The sequence below is a fragment of the Barbatula barbatula genome (genome assembly GCF_947034865.1).
Source record: "Barbatula barbatula genome assembly, chromosome: 3".
Classification (NCBI taxonomy): Eukaryota; Metazoa; Chordata; class Actinopteri; order Cypriniformes; family Nemacheilidae; genus Barbatula; species Barbatula barbatula.
This window is the reverse complement of record NC_136764.1, coordinates 11817238-11840561: the sequence shown is the minus strand read 5'-3', so window position 1 is coordinate 11840561 and position 23324 is coordinate 11817238. Positions and strand designations below refer to the sequence as shown.

General features: G+C 37.2%; 1 protein-coding gene across 1 annotated transcript in view; it reads left to right on the top strand.

Annotated features, from left to right (window-relative positions):
- Positions 1-23324, top strand: part of clstn2a (calsyntenin 2a) — a 184163-nt gene that overhangs the window by 103348 nt on the left and 57491 nt on the right. Inside the window, exon 3 of the mRNA XM_079451908.1 lies at positions 22800-22995. Coding sequence (XP_079308034.1) covers positions 22800-22995 — 196 coding nt within the window. The remainder of the gene's footprint in view (positions 1-22799; positions 22996-23324) is intronic.

Sequence of the window (23324 nt, the reverse complement as noted above, 5' to 3'; positions counted from 1 at the left end):
CCAACTATTTAACGTTTGCGCATGTGGACAGACAAGGTTTTGGGCAATTACAGTAGCGTAATTACTGTAATTGGCTCATTTCCGCCCCATTACCCTTCTTTATGTCGCCCCTTAACATTTTGTAATTTGATGTGCAAATGATCACAGGATCACATTGATGAATGACGGAGCGAGTGAGAGCAAGTGCACGGCCATTAATACTGCCAGAAGACGTGCTGTCTCAAGCAAGGTAATGTGAAATACTCACCTGCTGCCATTGGCGTAAGGCTCCAGGGAGCTTGTTTTCATATAGTGCTGCAAATTTCACGATAATGGCAAAGACAAAGTGTTCCATTGTGTGGCCAGGGCGCTTAGTAGAAGAGTGTGCATGTTATATTACCTACTAACCACAGATATATCTGCAGGGCTGTATGTGTATGCCCTACATAATAAAAAAATATATTTGGAAGCTGGGTATTTCTGTTCCTCGGGGCACTATAGTTCAGTTTTTGAGTTCACTAGGTTAGTCTTGCATTTAAACCTTGTCTTTGGTGACATGCACATAATGACAATTTAATGTATTTGCATAATTTATAATGCTTTGCAAAGGCCTTTAAAATATTAATTGGAGATCAATTTTAAGTTGAGCCGGACGATGCTGAACCAAAGGTTTTTTAGTTTTGACTGAAGCGATCTTGTCTGTTTGCATCCACTGTACACATGTATGTCAACATAAAATGTCAAGTTTCTCACATATCTACTGTATATGTGATCTAAATTATTATGACATTGCAGATCAGGGTTAGTGAGACTGTTTTGAACACTGAATTTAATGTATATGCTTAAAGGGAAGTCGAAATTCTGTCATCATTTACTCGCGCTCAGGTTCCAAACCTGTATACATTTTTTTGTTCTGCTGAACACAAAGGAAGATTTTTGGAAGAATGTTTGCAATTTTCAGTTCTAGGACAACCATAGGAACAATTGAGTATAGTTCAAGGTCCCCAGAACTGTTTGCTTTCCTAAATGAGTCAAAATATCTCTTTTGTGTTCGACATAATAAACCATGGTTGGAACTATTGTTTTAATAACCTTTATTTCTTTTGTTGATTTAAAATGGCATAGAATTTTATTTTCAAGATGACTGTTTATAAAAGTCTCCTCCACCATGCAGGAACACGGTGATTTATCAAGTTGTACCAGTCTGTGATCTTCTAGACAATACTCATTACATCACTCCGCGAACAGCCAATTTACGTGTGGAGTCATGTGTAGTTGTTGTCTCATTTGTGACTTTTAGAGAAATTATTTAATTAATGGATATCTCACACTAATAGCTTTTAATATTACTGTGTTTTCAAAACACGTCGGTCACCAAATTCGATTGTGAAAGCAGCCATCACGAAAAAGCCTGTTTTTGTGCCGCATGTCCTCGTGTTCCTGATAGTTCTTAGTTTTTTGGAGGAAATGAAAAGTCAGAGCAAGTGGATTTGGCAAAGTGGTGCATTTGAAAGGCATTGTTAACGTCTGACAGAGCAATGGATGGGGGTGTGGGGAGCCATCAATCAGAGCTCCGCGAAATGAAGTGAGAATCAAAGCAAACGTATACTTACGGACACTTTTTGCTTTTGAAACTCCAAATGGGTTGATTTCCTCCCAACAATACACTGTGACAAGAAAGGGCCTATTCTCCACCGGGGCGAGCATCTTTTAGCGGAAACACATTTGGTCTTTCTTCTCTGATGACGCTGACATTTTGGAAAGTGCTTTTTTCAACAGTGGCCCTTTGACGACTCTTATTGTTCCAGAAAAGCGTGAACACTTTCCTTATGATGCTCTGTGGGATCGTGTTGTTTTGCCCTTGCTGTACCGCCTCCCCCCCACACTGAGTGTTGAGTCACATGACCTTTCACTTCTGTCTAAGTAACAAGGTTTATGATTAAAAAAGGTCAAGTCATGTGGGGATCGGGCGCTGTGCTCTCTTAGCTTTACTCTTCCCCCACAATTTCATCTTCTCTGGCTCTGAATTGATTGAGACGGCGCTGCAACATCTTTATCGTGCAGACCTTTGTAAAGTGCTGTCCATCTTGCTTGTAACTCTAATCACTCTGAACAGCCTGAGTTGAAGCAAATCGCCCCTTCCACAATTTTTTTAATGGCAGGCGCACGTAAAATACTGGCAAAATCACCATAACTTCGCCACATTTTAACCTTTATTGGGGCAAAAGGCATTTTTTTACTTTTTAAATTTTTCAATGGAATGTGCTCTACATGTGTGCCATCAATGTAGATGTAAGGTTTTAAAAATACACCTTTGCTGTAAGTGTAGATTTCAAGGCACATTCAAAGGGGTAGTTCACCCATAAGTGAAAATTGTGTCAACATGTACACACACTCGTGTCTGAGATGATTGTGAAATACTTAGAGAGTAAACTCTATATATACAGTGTACATATATATATAATCCCACCAGTGAATCAATTTCCACCACTGATTATACAAATCAATAAATTTTTATAAATATGTTTCAGCTAAGGAAGAGACTTCACATTCGCATAAATACTGTAAATAGTTCATTGGGACCGTGCCTTTGCTGTGTCGGCTCCTAAATTATGGAACGATCTGCCTCTTCATGTCAAGCAGGCTTCTTCGTTGCCTGTTTTTAAGTCCCGTCTTAAAACCCATCTTTACACTGTGGCCTTTTATACCTAGTAAGATGTTGATTTTATATACTCCAGTATAATATTTATTTGGGATTGCTTATTGCGCCGAGATTCTCTGTTTTATTAAAAATGTTTTATTGTTGTATTATATGTGTAACTGTTCAAATTGTGCGAGTTTCTAGATTTTTTAAATATAATGTCTTAATTTCTGTACAGCACTTTGGTCAGCTTTGGCTGTGTAAAGCGCTCAATCAAATAAAGTTGGATAGGGTTGGATTGGATGTGTTTGTATGCTTTTGAAATAAATATAATGATTTGCTTTATTGTTATTTTGAAACTATATATTTTGCATTATGTGCTTTCAAGGAAAGGCTGTTGTGCCGGCTGACAATCAATTAAATACCATTTTCCCTTTTTTTTTTTAAACCTAGCAATCAGATACCTGTTGTCAAACTTGAATAGTTTACAACAAGATAACTTCATGCTGTTCAGCCAAAAAAATACATTCTTCAAATTGCCTTGGAAAATCTTGCTTGACATCCATGGTTACCAATTAGTTTCATTGTGTGGCAGAAAGCATGAACATTTTTCTAAAAAGAACTTTTGTTGAGTCCTTTGTTTCAGGCAGTCTTACACCTTTCAGAACATGAGGACATTTCATTTCTGGGCGAACTTTTTTCTTTAAAATACTTTTTGCTTCAGTGATGTTTGAAAGCTAAAAAATGTACTTTAACATTCGGCTCGCTGAGAGGCACCACCAATTTATCTTGCTGGCCCATGAAGTGTCCAGGAAAGTAGACTTTGGTTGCAAGGAGGCTCACTGAATGACTCTCCGGACTCTCATCTCTATGCAGAGAAATGAGGCGAGGCAAAAAGCGACAGAGTCATAAGTCAAGAGACCGGCTGTAATTATTCTGTTTGAGAATCGTAATTCAGACTAACTTTACTGTCTCACCAGATGTACCATTGCATTGACACAACCGTTGTCCCTGGAGAAATATTCAACAGCATCGCAGTTGGCATCTGAGGCGACTCTGCTCTTTTCCTGACATGAACTGAGCTATACCTCCCAGGCTCTTTTTATCTCCATCTTTCATCTTGTCTTTGAGTCAGTTCTCTACAGCTGGCACATTCTTGCCTTTTGTGATTCATGGGCTGAACAGAACTTTTTAATAACCAAGACAGACAGTTACTCATTTGGAGTCATCTCACTCTATCTCTCTGCTGTTCATCTTAAAAACTAATGTTTTACTTAAAGAGAACTAAGCTGGGGTAGCTGTTTGCTGGAATGCTAAATATTTCATGTTACCATAAAAACCTTCTAAAACACTGCGTGAGAAAAACATTTAAGAAAAGATGACGTAGCCATCTTGTAAGAAGATTATAGTCCAACACAGAGAATTGATAGTTCTCTGCAATCTTACCTTGTTTTACAGACTTATAGCTAATTCAAACCAAATATATGCATAGAATGCAAGATCAAAAGAAATGTATTCTGTGTAAGCCATAGCCACAACATAATTTAAACAATTGCCTTCTATTTTGAGTGTCTGTCATACCCTTAGAGAAAAGCAAAACAGCACTGTGTTATACTGTACAGTAAAGTACACATTGTCATTCTAAACAAACTTTCCTAATATAAAAGCGTTTGATCAGTTTAGGCAATAATAAATGACCTGGGAGGTATACATAATTTGCAAGGTTTAAAGTGATTTGGTGAGAGTGTTTTTTTGGATCTGGTATGTTTGCTGAAGGTATTTTACAAATTTCCTGTTTCCAGGACGATAACACTTACCCTGAGAATCTCAACTCTGGATCTGCCACATTCGCACAAACAGGTGTGTTTATAGGACTTAATCCAAGACTGCCTTCCTCGAAAGAAGAGTACATTGGTACCGTATTAAAGTATTCATGCTTGGCGGCTGTAGTAATCTGTCATGTTTGACAGGTTGTCATAATTTGAAAAGGTTTTCATCTGGTCTATGCCAAATATTATTGTGAAGATGTAAACTTTTTTCATTATGAACTTACTTTAATAAAAAATGACATTGACAAAGAAACGAGCACCCAGTTACAGCAGAGGATACATAGCTACTTTAGTATTGTTTTAAACAATAACCCCAAGAGGCTGCTCGGTTTAAAATGCCAAGAGAACATTTCCGCAACTTTTAGGCAAAAGGCGACTACATTGAAGATGCTTTTTTTTTGTTTCCTTAGTTGAAACATAGTCCTCATAGTTCCCTTTGTGTTACAGTTTAAGATGAGCTAACCATTTTTCTAAAATGTGGAAAAAATACAAATAAGTGAGTGACTATTCTTAAACTCGTGACCGGTAGTGTATATTGGGACTAAAAGTTTCTAAAATGAATCAAAACTATGTTATATTGCAACCCTTTGAATTAGCAAAATCCTTCTTCTTGGCATTTCATCATTCAGCTTTTTGGGGTCCTCCCCTGTAAAGCTTTTTAAACAGTATTGAAAGAGTTCCCATCTATTCAGGGCTAGTTTGCTTTTTATTGATTAATCGTCCGAGCCATCTATTTCTAAAATATTTTATAAAATAGCTTTCTCCTGAAATACATTTATATTTTGGCATAGTTATATTTGAATCTACAAAAGTAATTTCAACCATTTAAGCATACACCTTAAGATTTGTAAGAATTTTAGTCAAGCGTTTACATACTTTAACGGGAACTGTATGTTTAAGCTATGAAAACACCACATACAGTATATGTTTCAACACAACCTTCAGTGCCTCAGTGTTTTAGTTATTTGTATGCTGCTTTATAAGGCAAAATGGCTAAAGCTTCACATTATACCATAGTTTTTGGCACAATATAATGGCCTATCTATAATGATCAACCATGAGGTAGACACTGTTAGATTGTAAACGACACAGCAGTTTTCTACACCAGGTAGGGATGTGTCTCCACACAGTCTTCTCGCTCAGCCCCGCCCACTCACCCCACCTCCCCATGTGCTTCGCGCAGCGCCTCGTCCTTCTCAGGGGAGACAGGAAGTTCTATTTTCGTCCTTGATGTTTTGCTCTCTCACGTCCCCCCATGGCTCAATCTCCTGACTCTCAGCATTTTGAAGAGCACTAGCGCACTATGAGTCCCTCTGCATTATTGATACGCAAGCAGAGCTTTGCGGTAATGAGCCATCTTCACTAGCACTGGCACAGAGAGTCGGAGTGTATGTGGGTGAGACAGAAAGAGCTACGATTTTCAGACCGACATAATACACTGCCGGCATCATACATAGCCATAGCCCGCAGAATAAATGCACATTAAATCTAAAGCAGAATACACATTAGCGTAATAGCCTGTTTAGATACTTTCATCAGCTTCATCAGCTTCAGAGCAGGAAATGAGAAAATGTTCATTTTTATAACATCATTATGTGTAATCCTTCGGTTAATTAAAAAGTCTGACTGTAGATGGTATCGATGCGTGGGAGACGTATGAAGGACTACGGCTTTATCTGATACGATTGTTTGGACGGTGTAGAGGTGCCTAAGATCCAGAAATGTAAGCAGTGCATGGAAGCTGGTGAAGCGAGAGACAAAACGTGGGGCCAGGGAAAAAATACAGGCTTGCAAACATGGCTTGTTTTTAGAAAGAGCCACAGGCTGAGAACACTGCCTGGCTCAGAGTTAAGTCAGGTTTAGTCTTTTAATCTTGTCTTTTGGAATCCCCCCAACCCAACACTGTGTATATGCGTGTGTGTCAGAGAGACAATGTGAAAAGCAAAACTCACAAAAAAAACCCTGGTCACATGGGTCACATTTCACCACCCCAAATAACAATAAAACATGTAAATAGATGGCTATATCTTGCATAAAAGACAATAAATATTTACAATTATTGATATTTGTGTACACCTTAATGTCTCAGTACAGTAATACAGTAATACCCGATACCACGCTCATATACTCATGCTCGTATTTATTTAGATACACAGATACCAAAGACAGATACCCCGTGTGACATACTTGACAGAACACACTACTTTTCTTTTTTATTTTCATTGTTTGATAGCTCAAATTCTCATTTCTGGATAAAAAATCAAGGGCAGAACATATAAATATTAGGCCTGTCAAACCATTAATCGCTTCCAGAATAATCTGTGTACTGTGCATATACATTTTCTATTGTATAAACATACATGCATACATATTTAGGAAAATATCTACATATTAGTTAATCTATTAATTTAACAATAATTTAGATGATATTTAAGTGTTTTGACACAGCCCTATTAAATATTTAACCATACATTGTACTCTTTCTTTATTGCAGAGAATGGCACATCAATTCTAAGTGGTCCTAAAAATACTCTTCAATTTTCTCTAGGCAAAATTAAAGTTCTTATTTCTTTTTTATTTAGGCCTAAAGGAAAAGTTCACCTCAAATTCAAAATTGAGTTATATCAAAGTCATTATTTGGGTTTGTTTTTCGCACATAAAGTATTCTTGTCGCTTCAAAAAAATTCACTTGAGTCACTTTGAGCGGATGGACCAATTTAACAATTGTCATAACCAACTTTAACCTTGATGTCTACGAGGAGGCCTGGAAGGCCCTTGCGGTGTCAGCGGAACACAAATAAAGATATTTTAGGTGACATCTGAAATTTTTACGTTGAATTAAAAATAACAAAATTTAGATTTTGAGGTGAATTTTTCCTTTGAGCAAGTAACTCATGACCTCAGAATATTGCACACAAGCTTTGTGAGATCCAGAAAATAAACACCATACTTGCTCGTAGAAAGTGTCGCAATGCTTTCCATCCTCCTTAAGAAAGCAGAGGAAAACGCAAACACATTGCTACGTCACTCCCCCAGGATGTGACATTAAAAAGTATTCGCTGGTGAAAACTAGATAAGAGAGACAAAACGAAAATCACAGCAGCTGAATGAAAGAACACAGACCTGCATTCGTCCTTTCATTTATTATCGCTTTCATTAGTATGCTGCCATTTGGACACGTCCTGATAATCCCCAACGGCTCCTGCTCAGCGCTGTTTAGGAAAGATGCTGTTGTTCACACGTGTCACCGGCCTCTGGTGACCTTTATATGACCTTTACCAGCCCCGTGTGTGCAATGATGAGAGGGCCGCACAATAAAACCCTTATCAGTGGTCCAACAGGGATCGGACGGTCTATGTGGTGATACACTTTACTAACTTGTACCACCTGCCAGATTACACCAGAGGGAGGGTGTTGCAACTTGCAATCTCTCTTTGATACACAATGAAACTGTGTGGAGAACTTGTGTAACATATTTGCTGGATGTTAAATGCTGGAACAAAAGCGATGATTAATATGGAACATCAGGAACATCACTGTTCTCCTTTTGTATTGCAGAAAGCGTGTGGTCTTTAAAATAACAAATTACTTATGTAATTAAACATCGTGCAGATAAGAGCTTGACATTATGGGTTTTGGCTCTTGAAAGTTATTGTTGCACGCATTACAAATAGAGTGGGATGGCATTGTTATTGTTGTTGTTGCTTTGTTAGTAGCGTTTAATGGCTTGTAGTCATCGTCTGTTGGTTTCTGTATGCAGATATGCAATTAAAATGTATATTGTCTGCTCGTTTTGCCCAAAAAATACAAATGCTGTCATCAAGTTGTTCCAAACCTGTAAATTGTACATCTCTTATGTGTGGAACACAAAAAGGACATTTTAATAAATAAATCTGTATTTTTGTCTTCATACAATGGAAGTCTTCAAAATATCTTTCTTTTGGATTCGGCAGACGAAAGTCATACAGGTTTGGAATGACACGGGGGTGAGTAAATAATGAAATAGTTTTCTTTACTGAACCATCTCTATCCGTAGGTCTTACCACAACTTTATTTTTCAAAAGGGAATATGTGTCTAGGCTAATACCATTCCATTACAATATTGTTTATAAGTACCCAGATTCCATCATTTATCTTTTTAGAAATATGGACCATAATTATGGACCATAACCAGAGTCGGCGTCAGGGCAGATCCACTGGAGGGGCATTGGATCATCGGCAGGGGGGCACTATCATTTGATAAATATTTTTGAAGCATTGGCAACATCATAGTAATATGGAAATCCAGACCTAAATCTGAAAGATCTTTATAGAATGACAATGAACGATTTAGACTTGGGTTTTTATCTAAAAGAGGAACAGAAGACAGCGCTGAAATTTGCTGTTTTGCCGACCGGATACGGCAAGAGTCAGTTCACTCCAAAGATCTATATAGAATGACATTCTACCCTAGAATGTTAGCTCCAATGATCTATCTATATAGAATGTCATTATATATATTTTTTTCCTGTCTTGATTCCCATAACAGATGACGATTGTGAGGTTAAACGTTCAGAATATGATTCCATATAAGGTTAGTATAGCCTAGTTCAGCACTTTGCGAATGGAAAGCGACTCAAGTAGCACCTATTCTCGCGTTCTACGAGTTCAGTAGCCTACATTTTTGGGAAAATGTACATTTTTGGGAAACGCGCGAGGAATTGCGGCTAACGTTCATAACCTTGCACGTAGAGAGCGCTTTTAAGAGCTAAGATAGGCTAGGCTACATCGTTATCGGGAAACCCGGCCCAGAACAGATAGCCTAAACAACAGAACAGAACAGGACAGAAAATAATAATATAAATATAATATAGGCTAAATAAAAAAACATAAAATAAAGGCAAACAATAAATAGCTATATATTTTTTATACTTAAATAATTAACAAATTACGATATTATTTTACATCTCAAATAACAAATTACGAAATTATTTTAGATGTTTCTGAAAACTTAAGGCTTTTTTCTTCATAAAACGAGTTGGACATCATCACACAAATGGCTGCGTATGGACCAGTTAAATCAGAAGACTAAAATTCGCCTGTAATGAATAAGGATGTCACAACAATAACGAGCCACTCACACAAGGTATAAGGTTTAACAGATTTTTTAGTTTTTGATTTGCGTAGAATGCAAATTTTGTAGAACTTGAGAAATAAATAAAGATACAATTAAATACAGGAAATGGAGAAAAAAATAAAATACAGAAAAAACAAAGTGCGCTTCAACAAATAAAATGTATTCTTTAAACACCGTTTTTTCTTAGGGTTTCAAGAACTTTAAATACTCTAAAGGACTCATTTTCTAAACAAAATAGATAAAGGATAAAAATAAATGCATATTCTGCTATTAATTTATGCTAATACTTGTTTTTAACCTGGGTTACACAACAACCAGCAGTTTATGCACGCACCATGCAGAAATGACATATGCCCATATATCTTTACAGATAGCCAAGTATATTCACAAATGCAGTTAGAACCAACAAACATTCATCAACAATTCACCTGCTTAGTAGGCCTTATGAAAGCCAGGGCTGGCTTAAATAAGTGAATTGAACAAACAAGTTACCCTCAGAATAGTTGCAGGCGACGAGTGTTGCTACTGAACCGTCTAAGTAAGTACTGTGTCCTTCCATTCGCTTGTGCATTTGTGTGTCAAGTCTTTCTCGAATGCAAGCTGCACTAACCTGATCTTTCTCTCGTGTAGCATTGTGCGTCTGACCATGACCCATTGACTATCATAGTAGGAAATATGACAATGTTAGTAAAAAGTGCCCCAGAATTGTTTGTTGTCTTACATTCTTCCAAATATTTTCATTTGTGTTCCACAAAACTAAAAAATCTGTAAAGAAGGACCTACCCTGTTAATGATTCTGTAACTGTCAGATTTGCGCAATGAAAAGGAAAACATTTGTCAGTGTTCTGTCTTGGGTGAGACTCTTCTCTTCCTGTGGGACTCTGGGCTGCCATCTGTTTCCAGCCTGAAAATTCATCCTTAAACCCCTAATAACGCCAATTAAACGGGATGGTTCACCCAGATCTGATAATGATTTGATCAGAATGATTTACCTTTACCTGACTTTCTTCAAGGAAACACTAAAGTTGTTGACATGGCTAAAGCATACAGTCACCATAAATTCCAAGCTTTAAAAAAAAATTATAATGTTGTCTGTACAATTGGTGCACTATAGTGAGACGGTGTTGCACTCATTTGAAAACTCTACGTAGTGTAAGATAATTTGTTTTAAAGTAATTGCTTTTTTTGTTAGTTAGCATATAATATTAGTATAAGTTGATCATCCAAACATGTATTTTTATGTCAAAACATGTAGGCTACTGTAGTTTTGCTTGTGTATTGTCACCGTTAATATAAAAGTTATAGCCAATTTAGCAAATAAACACCCTGATCATTTAGTGGCTCAAGGCTTCATATCAGTTGACCTTGCTTTTATGAATAATGGGACAAAAACAGCAACACTGAAATGAAGAGATAGCAATGAAGTGTTTATATGTGCATGTATGTGTGTGTGTGTTGTACCAAGCCAACAACCCCAGGCCATAATTACATAGCAAAATCCATCATGATAAATGGCTCCACGGCTATTGTTTAATTTTAATTGCTACAGCGCTTTGAATTGTTCTATTAAGCTGGACCTCGGCACGGTGGAAATAACGGTTCAATCATAAGCCATTTCCACCTCATCAAGAGAAATACAATGCTGGCAAACGGCCAGCCATGTGATACCACACTTTAACTGCTCAAGGCAAAAAGGCTTTTCTGAGCTAGAAAGATTGATAAAAAGGTATACAGACAAATATTCCTTGTGTACTTGGTGTGAAGTTGTGTGGAAAAAAATTCTATGCTTTGGCGATGTAAATCTATTTGAAAAGTAAAGGCTGGTGAATTATTTATCTCTGTTGTTGTATCTTGTCTAAGTTGTGTGTCCTCAACGTTATCTGTTTAGGAGAATATGACATTGTACACTGACATTCAGAAGATGTCATGTGTTTGGTTTGGACCGATCACGTTCCTCTTGATAAGTGGTTCTTCTGTGTTTCTCTCATCACTGTGTCATGGGTTGTTCTCTCTGTGCTTTGAAGCAGACAGAGGTCATGACCTTACCGGCCGCTACATTCAGGTCTGGAGACAGCCCTTATGTTATGTTTTTGTTTGGGAGTGGAAGGAAACTTCCAGAAGGAAAGATAAATTAACTATCATATATTTTTATAATTCAGATCTGTTCATTGTGAATGTTATATAAATTTGGGGCATCTTGAACACTTAAGTGTAGCGTTAGACTCTGATGTTGTGCAGTTTCCAAGCCAATTAACATTGTGCATTTATGTTTAGATTTCTGTTTTCTCAGAAGAGTTCATTTTTTAAAAACACATATAAAATAAAGTTTGACATTGAAGTAAGTTTAGCATCATTTAAATTCAAATGGCACCTTGATTTAACCTGAAACATTAAAGTCATTTAACATAAAAGTGTAAAAAGAATATTTTTTACCATGTAGTGTTAAAGAAATGTTTTACCCAAATTAGAAAATTCTGTCATCATTTACTCACCCTTAAGTTGTTCCAAACATGTATCAATTTCTTTGTTCTCATCTGTTCACTAAGATAACAATTTGGAAAAATGTTAGCAACTGACATTTCTTGGCCAATATTGATTACCAGTTTACAGGAAACTACCAGTAACTACCAGTTTACTTAGTTTACAGTTAGAAATTAGATTGGAGGTAGTGGGGAACCAGAAATCATTCTACGACATGCTGGAGCATCGCATCCATACCTGTGCCTCTCGACATGGACTTAATCTTCAGAAATACTCGTTTGGCGTCTACCTGCAGTCAGCAACTGCCAGAAACACAGCGGCATGTATCAAGAAGAATTTCTGAAGGTTAAATGTCAAACATAGTTTTGAAAGCAATACGTTTCTTTTTTTATTGTATTCTCTCTTAAAAGAGAAACATGCTGTTGATCTTCAGTGGCAAGAAATGTGATTTCCATATTGGTCCATATAGCGTTAAGATAATGAAAAGCTTTATTGGCAGACAGAATCTTATATCTTTCATTTACCTTTCATCGTTGGACTACTTTGATGTTCTTCGCTACAGCTGAAGAACATCCACAGCTGAATATTAATAAAGCAAGTACAAGAAATTGGATTAGATCCCCAAATGTTTTGCATGGATTACAGTGGCATGCAAAAGGGCATGACATGAAAGTTGTGTTTTGGCTAAGATGAGGTCGACTGGTGAAAAATCACTCAGTTCATTGGCTGACTGTGCTCTGTAAATTCCTGGCACACACCGATGGCTGTTTGATCTGTCAAGTGGAACAGATTTTCAGTGTGTGGTCCGAGATAATGTCCAGGGAAACCGGAATTGACAATGTAACATTATTTTATACTGAAGTACAAAGGTAAACATGAGTCACTAAGGCAAAACGTACAAATGTTAGTTGTTTTTATGCTTATAGTTTGACTTGCACATTGCACAGTCTTTACTATTTATACGGTATGCATCTCGTAGCAGCTTTTTTAATGATTAGTCTTAAAAATTTTCAGAGAGATTAATTAATACTGAGGGGAGACATTTATCATAAAGCTGAGTTAAGACAAGCATTTAGCGTAAACATCTGGGCTGGAATGATATGGTAGACTCAGCATATTAGATGTTCGAGCCTTAAATTTAGTTAATAGTAGCCCAAATCAGCTAGCATCCCATTTCCAATTACTTTGGAAAATAAGGAGGGGAATTTCCGGCCATTACATTAAAGTAAGCAATGTTTTACTCAACGCAATAATTTTCCCTTTGGGGTCAATAAAAACGTATTTATCTGTATAAACTGAGCTGGAAATAAGCACGGAAGGGCATGAGGACGAGCAAAGCATAATAACAGCAATGATTATTAAACCTCAATGGTGCAGTGTGCTAACATCAAATTGTCATTTACTTTCTAGATATTTAGAAATAAACAAATTTGCAATGTTGGAATAATGTTGATGATAATAATCAGTGGCATCGCTAGCCCCTTTTTAGGGCCTTTAGGCACCCTTAAGTTCTAGTTTAGCCCCTTATGAGAAATTATATAATCTGCACAGGAATTCGAGATCGCTTTAGTCCTCTCTAAAACTCTTATTATGTAAATGGCGGCAGGCTGCGTTATTCAGTGCATTCTTCAGTTCACAGCGGCACAGAGTGAAGTGAACTTCATAAGCAGAGTAGGCCTACAAGGTGTGTGCATTAACCTGACATCTGCATCTTCGCTGTTCTTTGTTATAAATGCAGCTTACATAATATGATGCGGGAGCGATAAAAGACCTTTTCCCATCCACTGTGAAAAGTTTGTCTGCGATCACCCCTCATCACAATGTTGACTAGTTGTTTACCTCCAGCAAAAAGAAACCACTTCACTCCAGTGAGCTATCCATCAGAAACGATCATAAATACATTTTAGCTCACAGAAATGTGTCTTTCATGATGAAGTGCTGTTTTTAGTTTTCTGCACCTGGCGGTAGTTTTGAGAGCCCCAGAAAGACGACGGGCAGATAGAGTTAGTTCAGATTGATGCGGCTGCTGTTCATTTTTATTCTGAATTCTGAGTAAACAAAAGTGTTCCTAGAAGCTATTTGTCGTTTTTCAGATGCTTCAGTATTTTTATTATTAATTTAGAACACATTGTGGATGTGATAGATGAACACGCAAACATGCACAGGAGTGACAGCGCTCGTGCTAATCAGAATGAATGGCAGGGAAACATCATATCAAGTTATTCCTTCTACTAAATAATGACTCAGCAGTCCATAGTGACGTTTATTATATGCGTGGCACTCACATAGATTTAAATAACAATTACTTTCAACCAACTAAGCCACCCTGGTGGGGCGCCAGAGAAATCCTCCCAAAAAGGACATAGAGGTACGTTACACCAAGTGAAGGTATAGGAATAAAGTATAGTCAGACGTGAGTATCAACAACAACTACAAACATCAATAAAAATAGTCTATTCTCATGAACATGCACAGGATCATAAAAATTATTCTCCAGGGGCCCAGCTTAGCGGGAACATAGCTGACTGCTACTCGGGAGGTAGTCTAAACCACAATTAACATCAACTTCAGACACCACACGCACATCATAAAGAGTAAAAACAACACAAACAACACACTCAGCAATATGTGAAGCACACCAAAGAAAGCAACTAGCCTTCCCTGCTCCTGGAGAAAGAACAAAGAAACAGGTATTAAACAAAACGAAACGAAAAGAAATACTAAAACAACAATTTGACCTTTGTCAATGATACTAGGCACAATGGTTCCAGTACTCAGGCCTTCCACAGCACATTACACAGCCAAAGCAGATCGCGGCATCAGTAAAACAAAGCTGTAATAAGGTAAGGATCTCGACCCCGTTACCAGAGCACAGTACAACCATTACAAAATCAATACAAGAAAAAGAAAGAAAATAACCAATGTAAAAATAATCAAAGCAAACAAAAACTGTTTAACGGCAGCACAAAGTTTAAGTTTAAGCTTCACGACCCGCACAGCTACGAACCGTAAGTGTTGCGTGTAGAGATGCACCGATATGATATATTTTGGCCGATACAGATTTTAACAAACAACTACCGATATTGGTCAATTGCAAGTAGTACTATACAATGCTAGCTAGTTTTTGCTACATTCAATTAATTTTATTGAACATGAATTGGATCCATTTAACATGTAAAGAAAGGCACAGGTTAAGATAAAAAAGTACAATAAGACAATCTTGCTATACACTATTTATTTTATTAACAACATTAACTTATATTTGACAAAAAATGGAACATTGCTTTAATAAACTTAATTCAAGTCCTTGCTGTTGCTTTCAAAACATGTTTAACATCATCTTGGTGAGTAAAATATTAAATAAGTTTGATTTTGGGATGAACTTACTACAGTTATAAATGCTATACTACAGCATTTATTCAAACTGTAAAAAAATCCATAAAACTAATGTACAACTATGTTAACATAAACCACTTTCTTTTATCTGAAGGTTTTTTATTTTGCTGTTTTAACTTTTATTTTGATGAAAGACTCTTATTTTGTCGCAATGTTTGACAGCAGCTTCTCTCAAATGAAACGGTAAAATGTGCCTGAGGTAAACTCTTACACTGGGTTCACACCAAATGCGAATTAAACGTTTGGCACGAGTTAATTACATACAAATTCAATGCAAAGACGAATAGTATAGTTCAGATGCGAACGTCAATCTTCCGTGGAGGTTCAAAATATATTTCAGATCGCGGCACTCACTTGAAAACAGCTATTTTTTCGTGTTTGGTGTGAACATAGAATTATGGAGGGTTCAACCAAACACGAATTAAAAAGTCCACTACAGGACATGAAACCACACCACTCATTCACACGCAGAACAAGCAGATTGCATATTTAAACGGCAGCTGAATAATTATTAGCGCTATTCATAGAACAATTTGAAAACCTGTTCAGTGGTACTTTCTGTCATATTTGCTACTCTCCATCCGTGTTTTCCGAATCACGGAAATCATGGGGCCCTAATGAACAATCGGTATTGGCATTTTTCATGCTATTACGATATGCTGATGGTGTTAAATTAATCCAATTTCCAAGGATCCAAAAGTCCTGTTCTACCATATTTAAAATTATACTTTCATAAGTTAACATTTTGTTATAATACAATACAATATTCAGATATAGAAAAATACAAATAGAGAAATAGAAATTTTAAAATTTTAAAATCCTCAATACATTAATGCATTTGGCAGACGCTTTATAACAGCTACATTTTATATCATAATTTTCATGTGTTACATAATTGTAGTTTTTTATCTTAAGAATTCATCTTTTTGTTTTTAAAAAAAAATGTTGAAAAGAGAGATGCAGTTGTAATGGATTGTAGTTCTTTGCAACGTAATGTGTGCGATAGAAGGATAAGCACTTAACTCTGAAATGATTCTTGTCGTCTTTAGTCTTTCTGTGAGTGTTCAAGGCTATTGATTTATATTATTTTCCTGCAATGGTGCCCCTGTTTAAGGAACCTTCAGATATTATTTCTGAATAGATATATAACAACTAAAACAGAGTAAATAACTGAAACAAGAATTCATCTTTCCTCTAAGCACCGTTTCAGTATGACGTGAATGTACATTTTAAGTGCTAGCATGAGTGTTACAAATGAATTTCTCAATGGATGCTGTTTGGCTCCAGCAGCACTGTTATCTGTCTAAACCAACATGTAACAATGTGTTCTGCGGCAATAGTTTTACTCAAGACCAACCAGTGTCGATCGAATGCTCAGACAAGTACAGAATCACTGAATGGTCACTATGTTTTAGACTTGAAAATATGTTTAGCTGCTGTGGTGCACTGTTGATGTGCTTCTTGTCACCTGAAATTTGACGTGCGGTTGTGAGAGTAGGCCACTGGTCCGGCAAACCCGTAGTGCTTTAACCTGTGACCATGGCAATGATAGTCCTGTCAGGGGAGGTTCACTTGTGGACTCAAAGTTGGTTGAGCAGAGAATAAGTGCTTTAAGACCGATGGGACGGGATTCAGCCCAGCTAGGCAATGGCTTTTGTTCGTTGAGTAATTAATTTATGAACCAGGATTTGGTATGTGGGATGGAAAAGTAAACTGGAGAAATGCCCAAGGGAGGTTGTCCAACTCTATTTATAGTCTTTGGTCTCCAGCCTTTATTCTGCTCTTCACACACTTTAAATCAATGAAATAAGCACTCTGGGTTCATGCTGTGCTTTCTCCATGGAGACGCTCTCTACTGTTCTCAACGCCTCTCTTTTGCTGTTTGAAAGACAGGGAACATCAGATGTCACATTGACTTCACACTTCGTTTAACTGTCTACTGAATTGATTTTAACTGGACATTTGACCACACTGATACAATTAATGCATGCAGTGTCATCTTATCTCATAATAATGAGAAAAAACTGAAAATAAACTTTGCTATGTGGATGGTAATGAATGGAATTCTGAAAAGCAATGCTTGACTATACTTTGGGCTTTATACCCATTTGTCTTTGGTTGGGTAGCACCAGGTCTGATTGATTTTGTGACCCCTATTAACGCTTTAATGAAATAAAGGGTAGTATTGGCAATTAGGTATTTTATGTACTAAGTGTCTTGCAAAGTCCTAAGGAATCAGTGCATTAGAGCGTCTCTGAACTTTGTGGTAATCTAACAAAACATAGTTTTACTTGTTTCCGAAAGCTGTGTATTAGCAAAGACGAACTGTGTTGCCAGAAATGTACAAGATCAATTAAAATAATTGCATTGCTTCACTCCCAAAGCTTCTAGGAAAATAATATGATTAGACTTCAGTATTGAATTTCCCATCTCTGCTTTGCTCTGTGCCACTGGTGGTCCTAGCCATTTGCATAGTTTGTGTACATGGAGGACAGGCACTGCCCTGTGCTCCTCATTATAGGTGGCAGAGTAAAAAATGACCACGACAAGACAGTTTATTACTAGCCAAAGGGTCAAACTGATGACTCCGCTATCTCCAAAAAGGCAATGAGGTGTTCCTTAATCTTAATGAAAACCCCTTTAGGACTTCACTTAATCCTCCAATGTTGCATTAAAAAAGGCACCTTTAGGAACATAAATATTAGGCCAATACTTCACACCACAATGTTCCCTAAGAGCATTGCAGAAAAAAGAAAGAGAAGGGAGAATGGAAGATAGAGAAAGAAAGAAAAAAAAGAAAGGCATTGTGCCAAGCCCTTTCAGGAGCCACATTTCCCTTTTGAATGTCAAAAGCAAACACACCTCCCAAATGTTCAGCCATATGTGCTCTTTGACTTGACATTCTCTTCAAACTGACCTTTGCTGAAGCAGCTTATAGTCACACTGTATGAATGAACAGAGCCGGTGATGTAACACGGCTCATTTCTACCTCTGTCCTTCACTTATATTTAAAGAAAACATCAGGCCTGCCCAATAATACATATTATAACAGTGTTTGATCATGTACTGCAACCTTTATCTTCGTATACTGTATATATGTGTGTCTGTGGAGTCTAAATCGTTTCTCTAAATCACTGTTAAACTACATGGATATGCCGGTGCTAAAAATGACAAATGATTTGATGCGGGCTGGTGCGTCCTCAGGCTCTCTTCACACTCTTGATGGGACCATTACCCCATCCAGACTTAGATATATGCACACTTAGAGAGAGATGAAAGAGGTTGAGAGGAGTGAAGAGCAGCCCTCAACATCACCTGAACCTTTTACTGCATGACAAGCATTATAGGATGTGCACGTGTGGGAAAAGATGCGTGTGCGTGTCTGTCTAAAAGAGTGGGAATGAACGGAGGGCAGAGAGAGAGTCATTAGCGAAGAATGAAATCCAGAGAGTAATTAAAGAAAGGGAACATGGGGCCGACTGAGTGTATCTCTGAAGGGTCAGGCAATTCAAGGCTTTGCCTTCTGATGGTCTTCCGTGAGCAGGGTTTTAATCAAATACAACTTACAGCCGCTCAGTATAGAAAGAGATGGAAATAAAATATTAAACATCACTGTCACGATTGTGAAATCTAGGCTGGAAAATCGGGTTTAATATGATATAATATCTCAAAATGGTTATTTTATAATATTAAGATCTGTTATATTATTAATTAAAAAATATATATATTTTTATTTTAATTATTTTATTTCAATTAATATTTTATAAAATAAAAAGGAACCATTTTAATATATATTTATACAGTATGTATATATATATATATATACTTATTAATAACAATTATCCCATCCAGACTTAAATATATAACATTTTCATATTAGTAAAAATAATAATAATGATAATAATTATTATTACTCATATAAATATTAAATGGATGGGGTAATGGTCCCATGTGAAGAGCCTGAAGACGGACCAGCGAATACTACTACTACTAATAATAATCGGTTATTAATACCACAAATGTTGCTATTAATTTTATACTTTTAAATAAATGTATTTATTTTATTGTATTAATTCAAATATTAATTTGTTTAATTGTTTAATAATATTGTTATTATTTTTACTATAGGCAAAATATTCATTGATTTTGTTTAGATTTTTCTTTGATAGTTATGACTCAAATTCAAAGATCTGTGATCTATCTCTGCTTGTTTCCAAATATGAAACAGCCAAATGACTTGGTTTACAAGATGGAGGTCATCCAGGTCTCTTGGGTGGACTGCTTTTGCCGCTTGTATACTACCCTGATTCAAATGAATTCCAGCAGTAAACAGGACAAATATTACATGGATGGTTTCATTCATTAAGTTCAAATTGGCTTACCCAGACTCCCTGCTTTACACTCCCAAAGCTGATGTGATGTGGTATTAGAAAATGGCAAATCTGTCGGCACGATTTAACACTTCCATGATGCTTTCAAAGGGGAACTCGAAGAGTTTAGCATCTGTAGAGCTAGCTGCATGATTGCAGACCTTGTGTGCTTGAGGGGCCAAGCAGACGCTGCATGTTCCGAGCTGTCATGTGGAGATGTGATGGAAATTAGACCACAGTTACCTCCACCATTACCCCATGCATATACATCAGCATTGCTCAGACTTCCCATGCTGTACGGTTTGACCCTTTGCTCTTTCTTCAATTGAATCTGGAAAATGCATTTGCAGCAACAGACGGAGCGGAAAATGGGTTTACCCATGACTCCAGAGCGTTAAGTAATTTTTTTTCTTTACTGGGAATGTTTTTATTTTTAGTTTATTCGCTATCTTATCATCATTGTTGTTGTTATTTTACGTAAGCCTCCCACGTTCTGACTCCCTCAATCTAATTTTTTCATCAAATGGAATGTTCGGAAAAGCTTTCACGGAACTCTGCCGCCTGATGTGTATTTATGTTTTATTTTCGCCGCTGCACACCTCCGAGTGCCGCCCCATTGTGCTATGTGTTTAATTTGGATAAAGCGTTGTGAGGCTAATAGAAAGGGGGAATTTTAACAGTGGGGCTCTACAGGAACATGAACTATGGAGGATAAATTGCGATTTCAGCACTGAGAAAGGATGAGGGAGATTTTCAGAGCGGAGAATCAGATCTGCTACGAAAAAAGAAAATAATGAAAAAAGAAATCGAGAAAGAATTGAGTGGATGGACTGTGTGAAAAAAAGTAAGGCTTATCATCTCGCAACAGCAGGCTTGAGCACACAGCGTAACTTTGCTCTGGAGACCTGCCGGGGTTTAAGTGATATCAGTTGTCTCGGGGTCAGAGTTCTTATGTTTTTTGGGGTCATTTTCAAATCCCTAAAAGAGGTGCTGTGGCCAGATAGAAGGACTGCAAAAAAAGCACCCATGAATGTAGATATAACACCAAGACAATGTCCTTTTTGTGGTCCCTGAGTTATTGTAGTGTCAAAAGATTGTGCATCAACATTTTCTTTGATAGTGTGGACAGAACTGCACTACGTGTGAATACAATGCAGACAAAGCTTAAAAGGAATGATGTTTCGAAAACTGAAAGTGAACTGAACCGTGTCAGAATTGAAAGAAACAAACACCTAGTGTTCCTATACTGTGTCTCAGCTGGTAGAACATGATCATAAATTCAATCTCAGGGAACACACATAGTGATAAGTTGTTTATCTTAAAGGTCCAGTGTATGAAATTTAGCGGCATCTAGCTGTGAGGTTGCGAACTCCACCCCTCCCTTTCGAAGCACTACGGTGGCTGCACAGAACTAAGATGTCGGCATGTTTTTGGTTCTTTGCTGAAAGACATATCGTATTTAAGAAACACGCTCTGTAGAGCAATCCGTCTTTTTTTGTCAATTTTTCTCCTGATTTCTTCAAGAAATATCTGAAAAAGCATAATCAGATATTTCATTCGAATTGAAGAAATAAGTGAATGCAATGTACAGTACATGACCGGAGATGACAGAAAAAAAAACATAAAAAGAGCAGCTTTTTATTTCTGCTTTGACAGATACGATACATCGCCGAACACTGTATGCATTTGTTAGAAATAGACAATTTCTGCTTGGTACGTTTTTCGTCTTTAAACCAAACTTTTAGGTATTTAGCCAGCATAGTTTAAATCCTGTCTGGCTAGCGTGCTTCTCATTATGTTTACGCATGATGTCCGTATTCGAAGAGTAGGCGGTCTCTTGTGGCTGTTCATCAAATGCCGCAAAAACAAAAGCTAAAACAAAAGTTCACAGTAAAAGCCTCAAGTCTAACTCCCACTGATTGCAAAGAACAAAAAATTATAAATTGAAAACATCTAAATACTAAAAAATTCGCACTATGTTGCCACCTAGTGGTGCAACTGGGTAACTACTACATTACATGTATAACCTGTGTTATAGTAATTTTTTACATATATTTTGCGGCTCCAGACTAATTTTATTTGGTGTGGAGACGGCCCAAAATGTCTCTTTTGGTTGCAAAGGTTGCCGACTCCTGTTCTAAGGTAATAAAAACAAAACTCTAAATGTAAGGTCTTTATACACCTCTGAAGACATAGTTATGCATATTATATTGCATTTCTGTCAACAGATCCTCCAAAAAATTACACATTGGACATTTGAATGCACTGCAAGTCGCTTTCAATAAAAGTGTGTGCCAAATACATGTAAATGTCCATTTTAATCTAAAATTGGTTTGATTATACAATCCTGACCAAAACCCTAACACAATCACACACAATAACAAGTATGCAAGCATGTATTTTATACATTTTCTCTTTTGCATTTTTGTATTTATTATTTTAGTAGATCACACTATGATATGATACTTGACAGGTTTCGTGTAATTTCAAATGTAAGTGTACGGATCCGCCGACCTGAAAAAAGGGCGTTGCATCATTTTTTGCCACTTGCAATTAGCATAGTTTGTTTAAAAGCTTTTGTGTTGTAATTATTCAAGGGTATTTTGCATACATATTTCATGGTTACATGTCTTCTTCAATGGAGGGGACTGCTTGTGAACAAGAGAGATGATATCCAGAGAGACAGTCATTACCACATTCAAAACACAATTCTTGAACACTGTGCTTTCTGGCACAATATGATCTCACCACTGCAATGAGGCAATTACAAGAGCATATAGTTATTTTTCCTCTCACAGCACGAGCAGAGTTCCTTGCAAAAGCACACTGTGTCCTTCATATTATTTCGGCAGGTCGGGGGGCAAACCTGCTGGGTAAAAGTTATAGCAATCATATCTGGTTGAGAGGCAGACTGAGCAAAGAAGGCCATTTGTGTGTTTTCGCAGTCACTTATTCGACCTCCTGCATCTTATTGTTTTTTATTCCAGGTGAGATCTGTGCATTTAAGATTCACGGGCAGGAGGCCCCGTTCGAGGCAGAGGTTTTGAACAGGACGTCGGGTGAAGGGGTGCTGAGGGCTCGGGGTCCTGTCGACTGCGAGCAACAGAAGGAATACACCTTCATCATTCAGGCCTACGACTGCGGAGCCAGCCCAAGTGGAGCCGACTGGAAGAAGAGTCACAAGTGAGTACAAACACATTTGTAGGAGGATTGTACTGCAGATGATTCCTCCCAGGTGGAAAAATACAACTCATACTGTAATAAGATAGATTTGAGGTTATTCTAATTTAAACCATTTAGGGTAAAAGCTTTTGTTCAAAGTAATTGAAGGAAATTCTGAGAAGCTAAAACGCCGCCCATCTCTTTAGCATGTTCAAAAACATTTTGTTACAAATCGTGCTCTCTTGTACGCATCGTTGCTCTTTGAAATGTTTAGCGTGTGCCGTCCTGCTGTGCAAATGATCAATCTGTTTAATTCATCCTTTTATTATCAAAGTTAAAAGCCGTTTGAA